The sequence below is a fragment of the Plectropomus leopardus genome, chromosome 18 (assembly GCF_008729295.1).
Source record: "Plectropomus leopardus isolate mb chromosome 18, YSFRI_Pleo_2.0, whole genome shotgun sequence".
In the NCBI taxonomy this organism is placed as follows: domain Eukaryota; kingdom Metazoa; phylum Chordata; class Actinopteri; order Perciformes; family Serranidae; genus Plectropomus; species Plectropomus leopardus.
In genome coordinates, this window is record NC_056480.1 from 5,068,800 (window position 1) to 5,085,592 (window position 16,793).

The following is a 16,793-nucleotide window of genomic DNA, read 5'->3' on the forward strand; positions in this document are numbered from 1 at the left end:
GATGAGATGTGAAGAGGTCATGCAGGGTGACAAAGACACACAGCAACACAAAGGCTTTTCACTCTCACAGACAATTAGGGGGACGCGATCAAGACGGACTCTTGTTTTAGTGAGTCTTTTTCATCCCTGCTGGATCTGAGAAAAATAAGTCAAACAAAGCAATTTGACACTTCAGCAATCAATTTATGCAATACCGTCGGATGAAATCTGTAGATTTCAAGGCTTTCATAAAACAAATACTCCTCTTGAGTGCCAGCAAATCTCAGTGAATGTTGTTGTGTAACAGCAGCTCTCAGGGTCAGGAGGATTTATTCTGACTGAATAACAAGTTTTGATGCATTTCAAGACTCTTTGACAAATGGTTTCATTGCTTTTGATGGCTGCTCCTCGAACCGTATGTGATTCTATGAGACACAATAAAAGTGATGAATGCTCCAACCTTAAATCTCCTCAACGAGTAACAGTTCCAATATATTATTCTATGGACTCGGAAAGTTCAATCAATATTTGTGAACACAAGCTGCTCTTGCTCAAAGCCAGAAACAAGACTCTCAAATGAGTGATTTCATAAAGTATGAAGTCTGGAGCCACAGACAATAAATAGGAGCCTGATTTTTTGGATGCACAGAATGTTTATTTGCTATTTTAGAGCCAAAATAGATATTATTCTATTGTAGCGTTCTCAGTTATGAAACAGAAAATGTTACTATATTCTCAAAACATCCAGGAACTGCAGTTTTTTTGCACTTCCATGCTGGCTTAATTTCTCAGTCTCGCAGGTTAGTAACAGCTCACAAAGAGGGAAACAAAATCTTTAAGCTCAAGTCGCCCTCTCTGTAGATGAAAACATGAGAATATCAAACTCATTGAGAGAGCGTCCGGGCTGATGGCTGTGTCTGAACTCTCACAGAAGTTATTAAAAAGTTTTAACTAATGACAGTAAAAGCCAAAACTGACTTTATGTCCAGTTTCTGCACATGTGACAGAACAGAGAGAGGCTTTCTTTCGGCCTCTCTCTCCAACGGCAGATAGATATTCAGCTGCCTCTCCCAGTGGGCGTCTTTGGTCTAGATCGACATTCCTGCCGGGGTTCAAGGATATCTCCCGTGTTTGTGTCCCACAGCTCTCTCGCAATGGCCGCTATTGTTTCGCCGTGCACTCTGCCTCGACCTTCCAGCCTCAGGAACAAATCCAAGACTCTTCTGGACACGAGGGCACAAGCAGTGTGGTCAGCCCACTCTCTGCATTCCTGTACCCTACTTCTGTGAGGCCCGTGGGTGCTGCGCCGAGGCTCGGCCCTGCGGGACGAACAGGAGGAGCTCTGTGTCCAAGGCAGAGTGGACAAACATGTCTCCCTCTGAGTCTATCCCCACTTTACTGTGTTTATACAGGGAACTATGTTGCAGCTATGTTGCTTCCATACTTCAATGATATGAGCGCTCATGTTTCTCCCACTTTCATATTCAGGATTCCTCAGCGGACGAGTTCAAACGAAGGCCTTGAGTTTCTCCACTTTTACGAGGATTTAGTTTTTCTCTGAATCATCATGTCTACGTTCTGCTGAATGCTCTCTATTTAAAGCACATGAAGCTGCCAGAAGATGAATAATCTTGTATGAGTGTAAATACCATCACTTCACCTGGTGCTCAGTGGATCTGGTTCAAATGATTCACCAAACTGTGGTATTAAAACTCAATGTGAGCAATGTTAATGAAGAATATAGTTGTTTTTTATTCAAGTCCATTAAATTCACTTTATGTTTAACTTAGATTTCTCCTCAGGAGACTTACTGACATTTACTCAAAATGCACACCTTCAAGTGCTGTACTGTCAATAGCTTTTAAAGTATAACAAGAAATAATTTGAATTGCTTGACTTGCATAATTGTGGTGTTGTGGAGATGTAATTGCTGCCTGGATTTCATTTGGAGACAATGTTTCTTTCTGGTAACAAAACGCTATATTCATGTACCATGTAGGCTTCACAGGGAGGTGGTTGAGGAGGACGGCGGTGGGCGTGCAAATTGCAGGAATTAGATACCTGAACTTCTGTCTGAGGTTTTGGCAACAAAAGTATTTTGGTCAAGATCAGGGGAAGATCGTGATTTTGGTTACATTTTAATAGAGAAGTTAGAAAAAATTGCTTTGGTCTCTACATGTGAATACTGTAATGCAAGACTGTTTTTGGCGGAAGACAAATGAACTACCGTTGTCTGTTTTACATTGCTTCTACATTCAGTATTAACATTTTTGGGACTTGCCAGATATGTTAATTAGCAACATTTCCTCTTTATGTTTAAACAAAACATAATTTGCTCAGTATTATGTTAACTTCAGAATGTGTTTGCTGTTTCACACACAAGTCATTTCAGAAAATGTAATTTAATCTCACAATTAAATGTTATCATGTTTACAAATTAATTTTTGACCTGATTATGGCACTAAATGAAATCACAGGATAATTTTATAGGCCTACAATTCATCCTGAAGAGATGCATTGAGTTATCAAAAAAGAGATATTAAATATTTTTTTAAAACTACAAATAAGAAACCCTCTGATTGCACTGTTAGAAAAGTCAGGGATCATAAAAACATGTGAGCTCATCCTCTGGCGACCATGAATGTGTTAATGCATATGGTAGATATTGACACATTTCGCTAAATAAGTAAAAGGCACTTTGACCTGCAGGTGGCTTGAAAGGTAAAAATTAGGGATCCCCAACTTTTATTAGAATTCATCTTCTGGGGACCAGAAATGCCTGATCCAAATTTAATGGCAATCCATACAAGTTGTTGAGATACTTCAGCCTTGACAAAAGAGGCTGACTTTGTTGTAAAAGCTGTCAGCATAGCAATGAACATATATATATATATATATATATATATATACACACACACATATATATATATATATATATATATATTGAACATATATATAAGCAATATTAAAGAAGATCATAGTTGTAAAAGTCTATTAAATTCTCCATTTGCAAAACATGTCACAACCACATTTGATTGTTAGCTTACTGTCACTTACAGTAAATGGTTAATTTTAGTAGATTTACCTCAGTGTTAAACTTTAAATAAAAAACTATGTTCTGTTAACTTACTAACGAAAATTATTGTGGATGATGTGGATGCGATATGTTTTCTGCTCAGATTTTTTCTCTCAGAGATTTCTGGGATTTTCATTTTCTGTCTGTGGATTTTCATTTTCATCTCAGGCATTTATCATGCATAATAGGAAAACTTAAAAAAAGAGTTTAATCTGATGGGAGAAAAATAGGTCCCTATGTGTCCGGTTAACTGACTGTGTGCAGACATCAGCAGGAGGGAAAAGAGAGAAACATGATTAGACCCCACCAGCATTATCCTGTAATGAAGCTGAGTGATACCAGCATGAAAGTGGAGAGGCATTTCTCATCCTCTCATTTCGAGGTTTAGCACACACTGTACCTCTGTGAAGGTCCGTAAATGGAAAGCAGGTCAAGTATTTTTCATTATGTGTCTCACATCATGCAGCTGTTCATACGCTGCATCTGAGGAAACATGGTCAGTCACGAATAAAAATCACTCAGGAATCTGTCCCTCTATAACTATCTCATATTGTCTGCTTTCTTTGTGAGAAATATAAAAAATATTCTACATATATTCTTTTAAATTAGTATTTGGAGGATTTACATATTTTCTGGTTGTTATTCAACCTAATCACCAGACAAAATGTTAGCACTGGCAATGCATTTGTATTTTTTATGTAATGGATAGAAACTTTTTTGTGCATATCAGCAGCATTGTGGTTAACGTGTTGAGTTTAGGCACAAAAAACACGTGGTTATGGTTAGGAAAGAATCATGTTTGGGCTTCAAATAACACAATTTGTTTGCACGGTTCCAGCTAGAGAGGCCATCAATGTCAGAGCAAAATCAACCAGTTTTTGTGGTACCATCTCTAGTGGAGAAACAGCATTGATTTGCTAAAAGTCGCCTGTGTTTGGTGGCTAAAAAGCCACTGGAAACACAGTGATAGGTCACTAAAACACCCACATGTACCGGGTAAAAAGCTGCTGGATAACACAGCAATGACTCAAATTACAACTGCCTTTCGTAGCACTTTCCTCAACGGAAAAACAGCAATGGGTCACTAAAAATACCCACATTTGGTAGTAAAAACACAGCAATGACTTGTTAAAAAGTCAGCTCATATACTAAATCACTTTTTCGATATGATAAGCATGAACGCTTCAGGCGTAAATATCCATGGTTTGCAGAAACGTACAGTGACAACATTTTCTCCTGACAAATTGGCCTTTATTTTTTTTGTCCAATATACATCTGAATGTTTTGCTGCCTCTCAAATGCAAAAGCAAAACCTAAATCAGTTTTTCAAACTTTAAAATTTCTCTTGTTATAATGCTCATCTGGATTTTTGCTACATCATGAAGGCAGTAGGACAAAATCGTATTCCTGAGATTCTTGCACTTTCTAAAATGCTCCTAAGCTTGCTTTTGTCATATGTTCTGCCAAATGAAAACTTCATTCATCTGTTGCCACACAGTTTTATTTTTTGAACTCTAAAAGTTACTCTCTAACTTGAAAAACGAAGCAGCTGTAACAACAAGTCAACTGTTCTAAAATATTAATATTCTGATGCTGCATGGGTGTTTTCTAACACAACTCACCCTGCAACAGATCCCGCTTTGTTCGCTGGCTGCTGCAGCCGCTGCGGGTGAAACAACACATCCAGGAATCTTTCTAGTGTTGAAATGTGGTACAAACAAAATCTAAAGTTGCACAGCCAAACACTGAGGGATAATTGAAATTATGCACCAGAGACAATGACAAAAATCTACTTGACTTTGGGAACAGTGGTTTACAAAACAATCTTTAATCCTAGTCCAGTCACCAGCAGAAAATGTTGGCTTTGTACATTTATGCAAATCACACATATGTTATATTTGTGCATTTCATCTGTATCATTTCAATGTTTCTAAAGTCACGTAGCTCTGAGAACAAACATACCAGCTGACTTTGTTTTCGGAAGGAGGAGTTGATGATGGTGAGACAGCTGCCAAGCTGCAGATCACTGTTCAAGACCAACAAACACCAAAAAGTCCTGGGTTTTTGTGACTCATCCACCTCCATGGCAGAGTTCCAAACTGATGCCATCCAGCAGCGTATCATACTGCTGCCTGTGACAAAAGCTTTTATGAACTGATGCCACTTGTCTGCGTATCATTACGCCGCAATGGGGCCATCTGACCGAGTTACATACTGACACTGTCCGGTGGTATATTATACCACTACGAAAGAACGCTTTTGGCATCGGTTTATGCACGTATAATGTATGTATGATTTATAATAACATACAGATTTTGAACCTGTTCTCACTCCCATCTTGTCATATACTGCCACTTTGTGTCACAGGTGAGGTCAGGATGAGGACCCAAACGCGGAACAAAACAAGCAGGTATACAAACAAAAAGCAAAATTTAATGCTGATAAAATGTCCACAACAAACAAGCAGGTACGCAAGTGAAACATGAATAATAAACCAAACTGAAACCAACCAGGATCACAGGGAAAAACTCGTGTGAAGACTGGAGCAGATCACCAGGAGGATATCAGGCATAAGATATGAGGGCAGGAACTCAGCAGGGAACAGACAAACTGACCAGGGACAAAGGGGAACACACAGGTATGTATGCACAGGGAACTAATCAGGACAACAGCACACAGCTGGGGTAGGTGGACGGGAAAAGGAGGGAAACACAGGGATTGGCTAAATAGTGACGGTGTGACTGGGAACAGGTGTGCAGAGAAGAGGTGAAACAAATCAGGGAAACACACTGAAACAGAAAGAAAAAAAGACATAGACACATGAGGAGTGATAATACAAAATAAAACAGGAAACAGAATATTAGTAACAAGAATCAAGGAAACTCAAACAGAAAACCCCCAAAACAACGTCAAACATATAACTCAAAACCTGAGATCATGACACTTTATCAATGATGTCAGTGTCTGACATGGTGCAAAGAGACACCTTAAGCCAAACCATAATGTTTTCTTTCTAAATCAAATCATGTGCTTTTGTTGCAGAAACAAATAAACGTCCTGAATATCAGTAACGGATGCAGGACTGTACCTGACGCTGCATATTTAGATATGAGGGTTCACTGACAAAGCAGCTGTGTTTTACAAGCTGGGATGAAGATGTGTCGCATATTTGTGGTTCGTAGAAATGTACAATGCCAACATTATTTTGGTGGTTGGGTTATTAATCCAGATCCTTTTACTCACTAGTTCTGAAGCTTTTTTGTGTAACACACACTTAATTAACATATGAAGTCTGCTCAGCTGCAGATGTTCTAACTTTTCATTATTCTGAGCCCTTTTTTGAAAAAAAAAATCTTCAGTGTTTGCATAAATGTTGAGCATGATATTTTATTCTTTTGGTCTCAAAACAGTTGACATTGTCTTTATTTATTTTGCCCACTTTAGGTTTTAGATTGCTGGGATACAAAATGTTGACCTTTAATGGCCATTACATTACAGTAAAGTTCAGTTACATTTCTCATTTTCATGTCAGAAATCCAGCCTCTGAGCCCTGTTTGTCATAAACATGCAGTAACAGCTGGAGCTGTTTGGATTTTGTATGTTTCGACAAAAAATGGAGAAAATCCAAATATGCAAAGTCACCATTAAGTTTATTTTATCACTGTGCAGACACAGATACTTGGCTGGTGTTCACAGGTTTTCACACAACAAGCTTTTTCTTGTCCTCTGGGCCCCATATGTTAATCTGGGTGACTGTACATCCAATTTAAACACAATCCATTGAGAGAATATATGAGGCCGATTTTAACAATGGCCCCACAGAGCAGCGGGCTGCTTTGCATCGGGGTGTGAGTGCAGACTCAGAGATAACCCTTGTTGTCCCTGCGGCCGGGGTGAAGCAGATGGGGAGAGGAACAATGGCCCGGGCCCATGCGGAGGGCGGCAGTGACTGACACAGCCACTGAAGCTCTGAAGAATGCCTGGAGCCGAGCCAGAGCCGTGGACCTCACTGCCCGCCCCACCTGACCCTCCTCATGTCCCATGGTGCCCTTCGACCGAGGGGACGACACCTTCAAAGACGGCCCCTGCGCGTCAGAAACCAACCTGAAGGAGCAGCAGATCCGATTGTTGGCACTGTGGGCTGTGGACTGACTCGGAGGAGGACTACTGATAGATAGAAAAGGTCAACTCCACCCAACCTCAGCGAGTATGGCAACAGCGAGCACCTCAGGGCAGAGCACCTTCGGACTCGGGAGGAAAAAGAAGAACCCCGGTCTCATGGATCAGATTACTAAGTTCTTTGGAGGAGACAAAAAGAAAAGGAGCAAGGTGAGCATCCGTGCATCTGCACCTTAAAGGGATAGTTCAGAGTTATTTCAGCTGCACTTCATGACTCTCAGCGCCTCTCAAAACTGTAACTTAATGTGAGAAAACTCAAATTAAATCATTTCTCACATGACAGCTCTAAGCTGTATTTTACTTGTTTTTAGCACTGTGATGAATTTGTAAACATTTGTTAGTGATTCCAGTGTTAGCAATCAGGTTTAAACCAGGACTCAAAAATTCCATTTCCATTATTAAAAGCATTGTTTTGTCAATGTCCTCTTAACTGGAAATAATAGCCCTGTTTTCAGCTTTTTGATAATGCATCTTCTTAACTACTGGGTTGGTAAAAGTTTAAATAAAGTTTGAGATGTAGGAGAAAATTCTCAGTCCATTAATCACAAAATCCACCAAATCTGGAGCTGCATGGTTTTAAGTGGACGACATATTTCTGATTCCCATCAGCTCGTCTCCAGAGCTCTCTGGAGACTTTTTTTTTTTAGGAAATAATAAAAAGAAATCTAACTAAACTTTTCACACTCCCAGGTTACAGTGACAGCCTGAAAGTACTTTTTTAAGGAGAGAAATATAATTTGGGGTTTTTGACGGTACTTGCTTCAAGGAGCAGCCAGCACTGATGGCTCATTTCCCAAACTGGACACTCCTTAACTGAGATTTGTATTCTCTCTGATTTTGAGCCTGAATATTAATATTGACACCAAATTCTACTTGGTGTCCACTATATTTTGTGAAAAACAAATTGCGATGATATTTTGATGTTACTGGAACAAAGAATTTATGATCAGAAAACTTTTTTTCTGAATATATGAGTCACTTCTTTGCGTCAACTTGTTCTTTTTCTTTAGTATTTTTCTTTATCTTCAACAAAGTTCTTAAAATCATGAAAATGTTATTAATGGACTGTCAAGACCAAAATGTTTAAGAATGCATGCTGAAAATATTGAGGGGGCCGTGTCCCCTGCTTCCTCCCTTAAATCTACACCTCTGCTAGTAGACCTAATTTTTGTTTCAATGCCCTATTTTTTCTTTTTTTATTAAACTCCAGATTACAAACTGTGCTCAAGTCAGTTTACCTTCCTCCATATTGATGGGAAAGTGTCCCCTGGTGGTGAAAACCTCAAACAAAACTTCTTTCAAGTTAACCCTTTGAAACCTGGATGGACGTCAGTATTTCTCATGCTGCATTCAGGTGCCTTTCACAAGTATGTATACTTTTGAAACCTGAGCAAAAAGGTTAAATTCTCTTCAAAAACACGAAAATATAGAAAAATATCCAAAAAAATGGAAAAATGGTTATGATTATTAAAATTATATATGTAAGTATGTTACAAAGTACATCTTTTTTCTATTTTATTTTATTTTATTTTAGCACTTTTTTCAGGTAATTTCCTTGTTTGTTTGTTTGTTTTCTTTACTTAACTTTTTTAAACTTTTTTTGCTAGTTTTTGGGTAATTTCCTCTTAAGTTGCTTGTTGCTTTCCTCTCATTTGTTGTAAGAAATCAAGCCGATTTATTCAGGTTTCAAAGGGTTAAAGATTCAAAACTGTGTGAAGAGAGGGGCCATCAGGAGTCAGAGCTGCTCCCTTACATACATTTATACAATCTATTTATCTGACATCTTGTAAGTGTCTCAGATTTTGGGGATTTTTATGAATTTCTGCTTTTTGTGCTTCCATCTTATCCATTATGTGTTACAGGCTTTTTCATATGATATTTCATATCATACAAATTGCCAAAAGAAAACCAGAACTGCAGACTGCACATTGAGTAAAATGTGTGAAATTGTTCTGGAGGGTGTGTCACCAACAGTGTGTCAGCCGTCACGCTGTTTCCTTAAAGTATTTTAATTGCTTGTAATTGATTCTTTTTGCACATTTCCCAAATGTCGACCATGATTACAGTCCTTTCCTGAACATTGTGAGACTTGATGCCCAGCAGGGCTTCAGAACTACCATAATTACTGTAATTATAACATTAGGAGAATAGCAGAGCTGTGACTTACTTTCAGGAAAGAACTGATCCGTCTACTCAAGCTCACGCCGAACAACTCCATCATGCATACACTGAATAAAGACACTGTGGAGTTAGACATCACTATAAGGTCTAAAAATCTGATGCCATTTGATTTGATTTCACAGTAACGTGACTCGATGTTGTTTAAATTGCGAACGCTTGACATCTGTTGATCCTCACAGGGGTCGTTCCGAGGTCACCTGGCCTCATCGCCCCAGCAATCCTCCTCTCGCCGCCGGACCAATGAAAACGCTGTGGTGCATTTCTTCAGGAGCATTGTAAGTGATTACATACCTAAAACTAAATACATGAAGTCATTTTTACTAACATTATTTCAAATTTTAACATTTCAGTTCAGCAGAGTTTTATGTATCACTTTAAGACTGTCATGACTTGCGTAAGCCAGAACACACAACAAACCAATTACCTCCTATTCATACTGTGTGAGTGTTGAGCTGTCAACATCTTCTCTTGATTTTCTTTGGCACCAGCTCTCGGCATCCTTAGCATTTGTTCCTCAGCTCTCTCACTGATTACAAAGCTGCATTCATTTACATACTGATAAAAAAAGAAGGAATGGGGGGAAGTTTCAATCAGCAGCACAATCATTTGTTTGTTTGGAAACAGAGTTTGTTATGCAGTGCAACTTGTCATTTTGTTGTCGTTGCTTGGTGTCTCTCAGGTTTCCTCTCCTCGTCCTAAATCCAGGGTGAGTCTCATTTATTTCATCTGTCTTGTTGATTATTCCAGACGGTGAAGATGCAGAGATGCATTGATCACTGACTTCTGATCACTTTTTAGACTTCCTCCGTCATATTTCTCAATGTCAAATTCAACAGCTGCATCTTTTTTAAGACAACTTGTTTTTAAGCTTTTTATGAAATATCCATCTTTTAAGACATTATGCGAGATTTTTTAACTTCTTTCAGTGGATCCGGCCTTAAGACACTTCAGACAACTCATAAACTGCAATAATACTTGCATTGTCATATATTTTACAAATATTTCATGTCGTCAAAATCATTTAAATGGGCACAGCAGTGCATTGAGTCACATGTTCACATGAGAATGATTTTATCCACGTTTACAATCTTTGTTTTGTTTGTTGCCATGCCAACGTTTGTTAATAAGCACTAAAGACAAAGAAATTCAAAAAATAAACTACAAGGGGATAGGTGGCTCGGTTTAAGCAACAAAACTATATGGTTAAAGTTAGGAAAACATCGTGGCTGATACCAGTTATGTGAGTCAACTCCTGTGACTATTGACTGACATGTAAAAATAGCTTACTGTTGACTATTTTGTCTCACATGGACAAGAACACCTGTCTCCTGGGTCAAAGTCCTGTGCCTGTTTATAGTGACATCAGGAAAACTGTCCAAGCTGCATATTTTGACAACCTGAGAGTGAAACCAGGCTGAAATAAGGCATATCTTTACTGTATTTCATGGTTTAAGTGTCATTTCTATGCAGCTACAGTTGCCTAACACTGACATAAACCTTTAGGCTGTAAATGCATGTTTAACATAAGTGGCATAGGTCAGAACCTCTTATGGGCCACAAGGTTAATCTGAGGGTCACAAGATGATTATTGGGGGAAAAAATGAATCAAAACATTGCTGAACTTTTTGCCAATCTTTTCTCATGTTAAACATAATTTGGATAGTTTTCGGACCACCAAAAAGGGGTATTTGTACAACAAATTGTGCTTTATATTCAGGGCTCAAACACTGGTCAACTCTATAGAGCAAATTAGATGGAACTATATTGATGATCACCAGTGGAAATTACCCATCTTTTCTGCTACTTTACCACAACACCGCTAATCTTTTTATATAATATTTTTTTACTTGGATGATTCTCTGATATGTTGAGGTTGAGGCGGATGCAGGTGCAAATACACTCTCAGTGCATCTCATCATGTCACCGTCTGTTTCTTTTTCATTTTCAGTGGAGAGACGTCTTGGGTTTGGTACGTCACACAGTCTTCCCTACCTAAATCAAACAAAAGCCCGACTGCTGGGTGTACCTGTCTGTGTGTGCGTGCAGTGATCCCATTTGAATCTTTCTATAGAGAGCTCATCCGCAATGTGTCCTCTGTCTGCAGTGCACCTGTTACCTAACCTTCTCTCTGTCTCTTTTCTGTGTTTTACTGCCTTCCTCCCTGAAGAGAAATATCTTTTATACCTGAGCATTTATTCAAGAGCAGAGCTGATTCACCAGCATCTAAGGCAAAGTTCAGTCTTGACGGATGCCACAGAAAATCACTTTTATTTACTGGTTGATCAGATAAAAAGATTGATTTATTCAAAGTATTGGCTCTTTGGTAAATTCATGACATTTCAATAAATTCTTCTTTGCTTCAATCCAGAGCGACTCGCTGCTTCTGGATGACTTTGAAACTGCTCGGCTATTTATGAACCACAACCGGTAAACATTTTCTCTTAGGACCTCTTGGCCTGAATCCTCCTCCTCCTCCTCCTCCTCTTTCACACCTCTTTCTCTAAGTAACACCTCCATCCCCTCTGTGCCAGGGATGACTCACTGATCCATCTGTTTTGGCTTCCCACCTTCTTTGTGTCTCCTCATCTGTCAGACGTCCCTGGACCACCGTGTCATATGTGTGTCGTGTGACGGTGATTATTCACTTGTCCTCTGTGTCTGTCAGCTCAGCATGGACCTCACCTTGCCCTTTTTCTTTCCCCTGAAGGTTGCTGTTATCTGGTCCTGTCGCATGTTCATGTTTTCCCCACGTCTCTGACATGTTACTCTCTCACAATAACAGATTAAAGAACAGGTTTCTCCCACGTTACACTGTTGCTGTTGCAAAGAAATCACATGCCATTTTATGGGCTGTCCAATTTCTAAGAGGTTTTTGAAGGTCCAGTGTGTAGGATTTAGGGGAATATATTTGTATATATGTATCATAATATAATAAGCATGTTTTCTTTAGTGTATAATTATCTGAAAATAACAATTTTGAGCTTTTGTTACCCAGGAATGAGCCTTTCATATCCACATAGGGAGCCTGTCCTTGTTCATGTCTGCCATGTTGCACTGCCATGTTTCAACAGCAGCCCAGAACAGACAAACTTTGCATCAGCCACCATCATTTACAGCTTTACCATGACAAGCAGCATCAGAAAAACACATATTTGTAGCATGCAAACTGTTTTATTCCGTATTTTTATTGTTTAAATCACTGGGTCTGTTTGCTTGAGAGAGGAAGAGACCTCAGTGGATAAGTCTGGATTTTAATCAGAGAAAAAGGTGAGCACAAATTAGTAGGTGTTGGGTTAGCCACCTTTCTCCGGCATGCCAAACAGTGTCTGAGAAACGCTGACTTGTAACGTGAACCTGCTTTATTTAGTGTTTTTACTGGCTTAAATCAAAGGGTCAGTTTTTTTTGGAGAGAAAGAAACCTCTGTGGATAATTCGGCTCCCAGCAAAAACTTCGTGAAAGTCTGAAATAAAGTGAGCACAAATTAAGTTATCAGAGAGAAATGGCGAGTCCACAGTAGCAGGTGCTGGGCTAACAGCCCATCTGCAACGTGCCAAACATCATTGGAAAAACACTGATTTGTAACATGAAACTGCTTTATTCAGTGTTTTTACAGGTGAAAAACACCTGGTCTGTTTGTTTTGTAGAGGAGGACACCTCTGCGGATAATTCGGCTCCTGGTAAAATCTAACCAGGAGAAGTTTCTGCTGGCTGCAATCTGCAATCCTCGCCACTAGATGCCACTAAATCCCCCTAAATCTTACAAACTGTTCCTTTAAACATGTGTATAATCTCTAAAAGTTATATCACAAAAACCACAAATGCACCCCCATTTATTGTCCACAAGGAAAATTCAGTTAGTAGCAAAGCACATTAAAAACTCAAACAGTCAGCCCCAATGCAGTTAAAGAGGATGATCGTAAACAAAAAGATAAATTTGAAAGAAGTGCAAAAACACATGTTATCTGTGGATATGTTTTCTCTCCAACAGCAATAAGTGTGTTTTACACAATTTCCACAATTGTCTTTGGCCTTTTGTTAAAGTCGTGGGACATCTCTGTGATGCTCTGAGGTGAAATGTGTCTCATCTCATAGAGAAAAAAGCCCATCAATGCAAAATGAATTAAATTAAAGAGTTAAAGGTTACACAGTGACAGAGCAGCAGGCCATGGTTTCAGGTCTCCATCTGTGCTTATAGAGCGTCTTTTTCTAGGCCTCGTCGCCACGTGCCGAGAGCACAAAGTCGCCCGTCAGAAGACGCAGAGACCAAAGCACACTGTCCAGGATCTTCAACCTGGTGAGCTCTACTGCACATTCACCTTTACTCAACATTTTCTCTCTCTATCTGTAAAACCAGGCCTCATAAACACTGTTTCCTGTCTGTTTGCCCAAACGCAACAGTGATGCTCTCACCAGAGATCAGTGAGTAATAAATACAGTTAAATGATTCATTTCAGTTTCATTCATCATCTTTCATCAATACGCTTTTACAGCAGCATCTCATCATAATAAACTAACAAGCTTAAAGGGAAACGTTTGTATTTTTATAACTTGGATCCTATTTTCCCCTGTTTTTGTTTAGAAGTTGGAGACATTATTTTTTAAGCTGGTCCAGTATTGAGACTGCTGACACTCAGGGCATGTTTGCACCATCAATTTGTACACACAAAGTGCTTGTTTTTGCCACTTACGGGCTTAGATTGCTATTAGAGGTGTTTGACATTATGGAAAGAATCCCTAAAGAGAAATTAAACATATTTTTGTGTGTAACCAAGTCTTGTTCAGGGAGAAGTCTAGTGCTAAAATCTCATTTTGTTTTAGAGAACACTAAGCGACACTTTCTGTACTCCAACACATCAAATGCTTTGCAGCATTCTGTTGTCAAACACTAAAAATAACAATCTGATCCTGTCAGTGGCAAGAAAAGATGGTGCCCAATTTCTCCATGTGTAACAGGGTGTGGCAGTAGGGAGCAGGGAGCCTATGGGAAAAGCAGGGACTCCAAAGAGAGGCAGGCAGGACTCGAGGCAGAAGCAGAGTCGTTGTCAGGCAGGCAGGCAGCAGAGCAGATGAATCCAGTAGGAGCAGGAAGCAGGATTAACAGGGATAATAAGCACCAGAGGCACTCACACAGAAGAGATGTTTTGCTCGGCAGTGGGCTCTGAAGACAGCAGGAAGAATGGCGATCTCTCTCGACAGAGCTGAAACAGTAGAACACCGCATAGCAGCAGGTAGATGAGAACCAGGAAGTGCACAGGCAAAACTTGTGGTCACAGACAGAAGGCTGTTAGGTTTACCAGGGGCAGAGACGAGGAGAGGTGGTCAGAGGTGAGCCGAGTCTACTGGCTTTATTGGAGATGAAGAGCAGCTGGGTGCACCTATAGTTCTGTCTCTGTGCCTAAGACACAAAAACATGGGAAAATAGTGTCCAAGTTAAAAAAAAAAAAAAAAAAAAAAAGTTTCTTTTTAAGGGCCAAGTTTTCATTTTTTCAGTGACTACATGTAAACCCAAATATTAAAATTCTCACTCACATATCCACTGATTATTTTTCTGCAAATGCCATCTACCTCAAGCTTTGTGAGGGTTTATTTTCAGTTTGGATGATCCCATTGAACCCCAACAAATGTGAAGGATTCGACAATCAAATCTTTCATCAACTTCCAGCACTGAAAGCTACATCGCCCCAGAATGCTCTTATAAACGTCGCCTCTGGGGATAGATATGTTTTCTCTCAACCACTTCATCATCCTCCTTCTTCTCTCCAGGGAGACACCAAGTCCCGTCCACCCACTAAACGCTGGAGCACCATTTTCTGAGCTCTCCGCCGAGGACAAAACCACAGATCCAACCCCGATGGGACAAGACAAAGGAGGGGGACAAGTAGCGGCGGACTCACAACCTCAAGAAATGTTAACTGACTAACACAAGGCCTCCTGTATGTTTAGACACTGAGTATTAAATCCACTCTCCAGGGATGTAGATGGTCACTGTGCCTGTTTTTGTTTTAATCTTAGATATCTTGTCGAGCTGTTTATAAGAGGTTTGGTCGTGCTTTTAGTATCTTACTGTAAAAATCACCCGTTCGAGTATCTTGGTCTGATGGTGCTAGTGTCTGCTGTCTGCAGGTTTGTTCATGGCAGATGTTTTTCTATTTGTCTCCCGTCGTTTTGTACTTGAGTGACGCTTTGTGTATCTCGCTGCTTTCTAAGAAACTCACACGCCAAACATGTTTTTCTTTCATATGTGAAATCCAGATGGAGAGCGGTGCTGTTTGTGGCTGAGTGAAACGTATGTTGCAAAGCATTTGAGAACACAACTGGAAACCTCCAGTATCCTAGTATGAACTCTAATATTATTTTGATGTAACAGTTTTTGTTTCATTATGCTTCATTGTAATTAATTCCAAAAATAAAATAAAATGCCCTTTTCAAATGCACTGTTACATAACTATAAATGTCCTAAAAACAACTGGTCTGCTCTTTTTTTCTACATGGTAGCTTCTGCATGCATTTCATTTATTGTGAGGTATTTGTTTGCATCTTAAATTTAGTTTGATTTTTTAATGTTATCTGTGTTAAATGTGAAAGATGACAGAAAACAGTTTGATTTATCCGATGGTCAGATAGTAAGTGGTTCAAAGGTTTATGGCGGAAGCAATGAGATTGTATGAGGAGCACTGAAGGACAGTATGTTGATTTCAAATGTTCTGATGCATAATTTGGTTATTGTTATTTCATTTTGTTCATAATAAATTATACTGCCACTCTCATTTGTACATGATCTGTTTCACTGTAACTGAAAACTGTAAAGATATTAGTTTTTTTTGTTTGTTTGTTTTGTTTTTGTTTTCTTGCTGATGTGGTGGTGCTACAATGTTTTGTTTCCTCTTAATGTAAAACTCAGTTTTTGATGTTCAGCCTAACTAGAAATAAACATGTGTCCTTTCTCAGTTATTAAATATTTTAAAATCTGACAACGTCTTGTGTTCATTACATCTATTTTTAAGCAAAAATTGAATGAGACACATATACAAACCTAGGTATTTTAATTATAGAAATAGTTGAACATGCAGCTCATTTAAGAGCCCTGTCACACCGAGCTGACAGTAAATGTCAGGCTGTCAGTGAGCGTCTGGCACCCTGTAGTTTTTGCGGTGTGCCGAGCAGTGATGGCACTTGTCAGCCTTTGTCGGCTGTTTTTTTCACATTTTGAATTGGTGGTGGACCCAGAGAAGCCTGTCAGCGAGTGAAGTCAGAGGTGTTGCAGAGTGAATTCAACACAACAGTCCAGCACAACGGCCATAAAAACCAAGGTGTAAAAAACAAAAGTGTCAGCATAACATGGGATGAGTAATTGATATACAAATGCTCATTTGAGGG

The 16,793-nt window shown here is 39.3% G+C and overlaps 1 protein-coding gene across 5 annotated transcripts; it reads left to right on the top strand.

Annotated features, from left to right (window-relative positions):
- The first annotated feature begins 7,140 nt into the window (after positions 1–7,140).
- On the top strand, positions 7,141–16,372 carry mbpa (myelin basic protein a). Of its 5 annotated transcripts, none has more exons than XM_042507236.1 (7): positions 7,141–7,384; positions 9,595–9,690; positions 10,095–10,121; positions 11,364–11,384; positions 11,784–11,842; positions 13,627–13,710; positions 15,180–16,372. In XM_042507236.1, exons 1-7 carry the CDS (start codon positions 7,265–7,267, stop codon positions 15,334–15,336), a joined length of 564 nt encoding a protein of 187 aa, XP_042363170.1. In that variant the 5' UTR covers positions 7,141–7,264; the 3' UTR covers positions 15,337–16,372. The 5 variants fall into 5 exon arrangements, with proteins under 5 accessions (XP_042363170.1, XP_042363173.1, XP_042363171.1 ...); XM_042507239.1 differs by lacking the exon at positions 11,784–11,842 and adding an exon at positions 13,815–13,835 and having other exon boundaries at positions 7,142–7,384; positions 15,180–15,221; XM_042507237.1 differs by lacking the exon at positions 11,784–11,842 and having other exon boundaries at positions 7,142–7,384; positions 15,180–15,317.
- The last annotated feature ends 421 nt before the right edge of the window (positions 16,373–16,793 follow it).

Bases quoted from the DNA above. Each gene is read 5' to 3' on its own strand.
- mbpa (XM_042507236.1), top strand. From the start codon at position 7,265: ATGGCAACAGCGAGCACCTCAGGGCAGAGCACCTTCGGACTCGGGAGG. The intron at 7,385-9,594 runs GTGAGCATCCGT...TGATCCTCACAG, and splicing joins ACAAAAAGAAAAGGAGCAAG to GGGTCGTTCCGAGGTCACCT. The intron at 13,711-15,179 runs GTGAGCTCTACT...TCTTCTCTCCAG, and splicing joins TGTCCAGGATCTTCAACCTG to GGAGACACCAAGTCCCGTCC.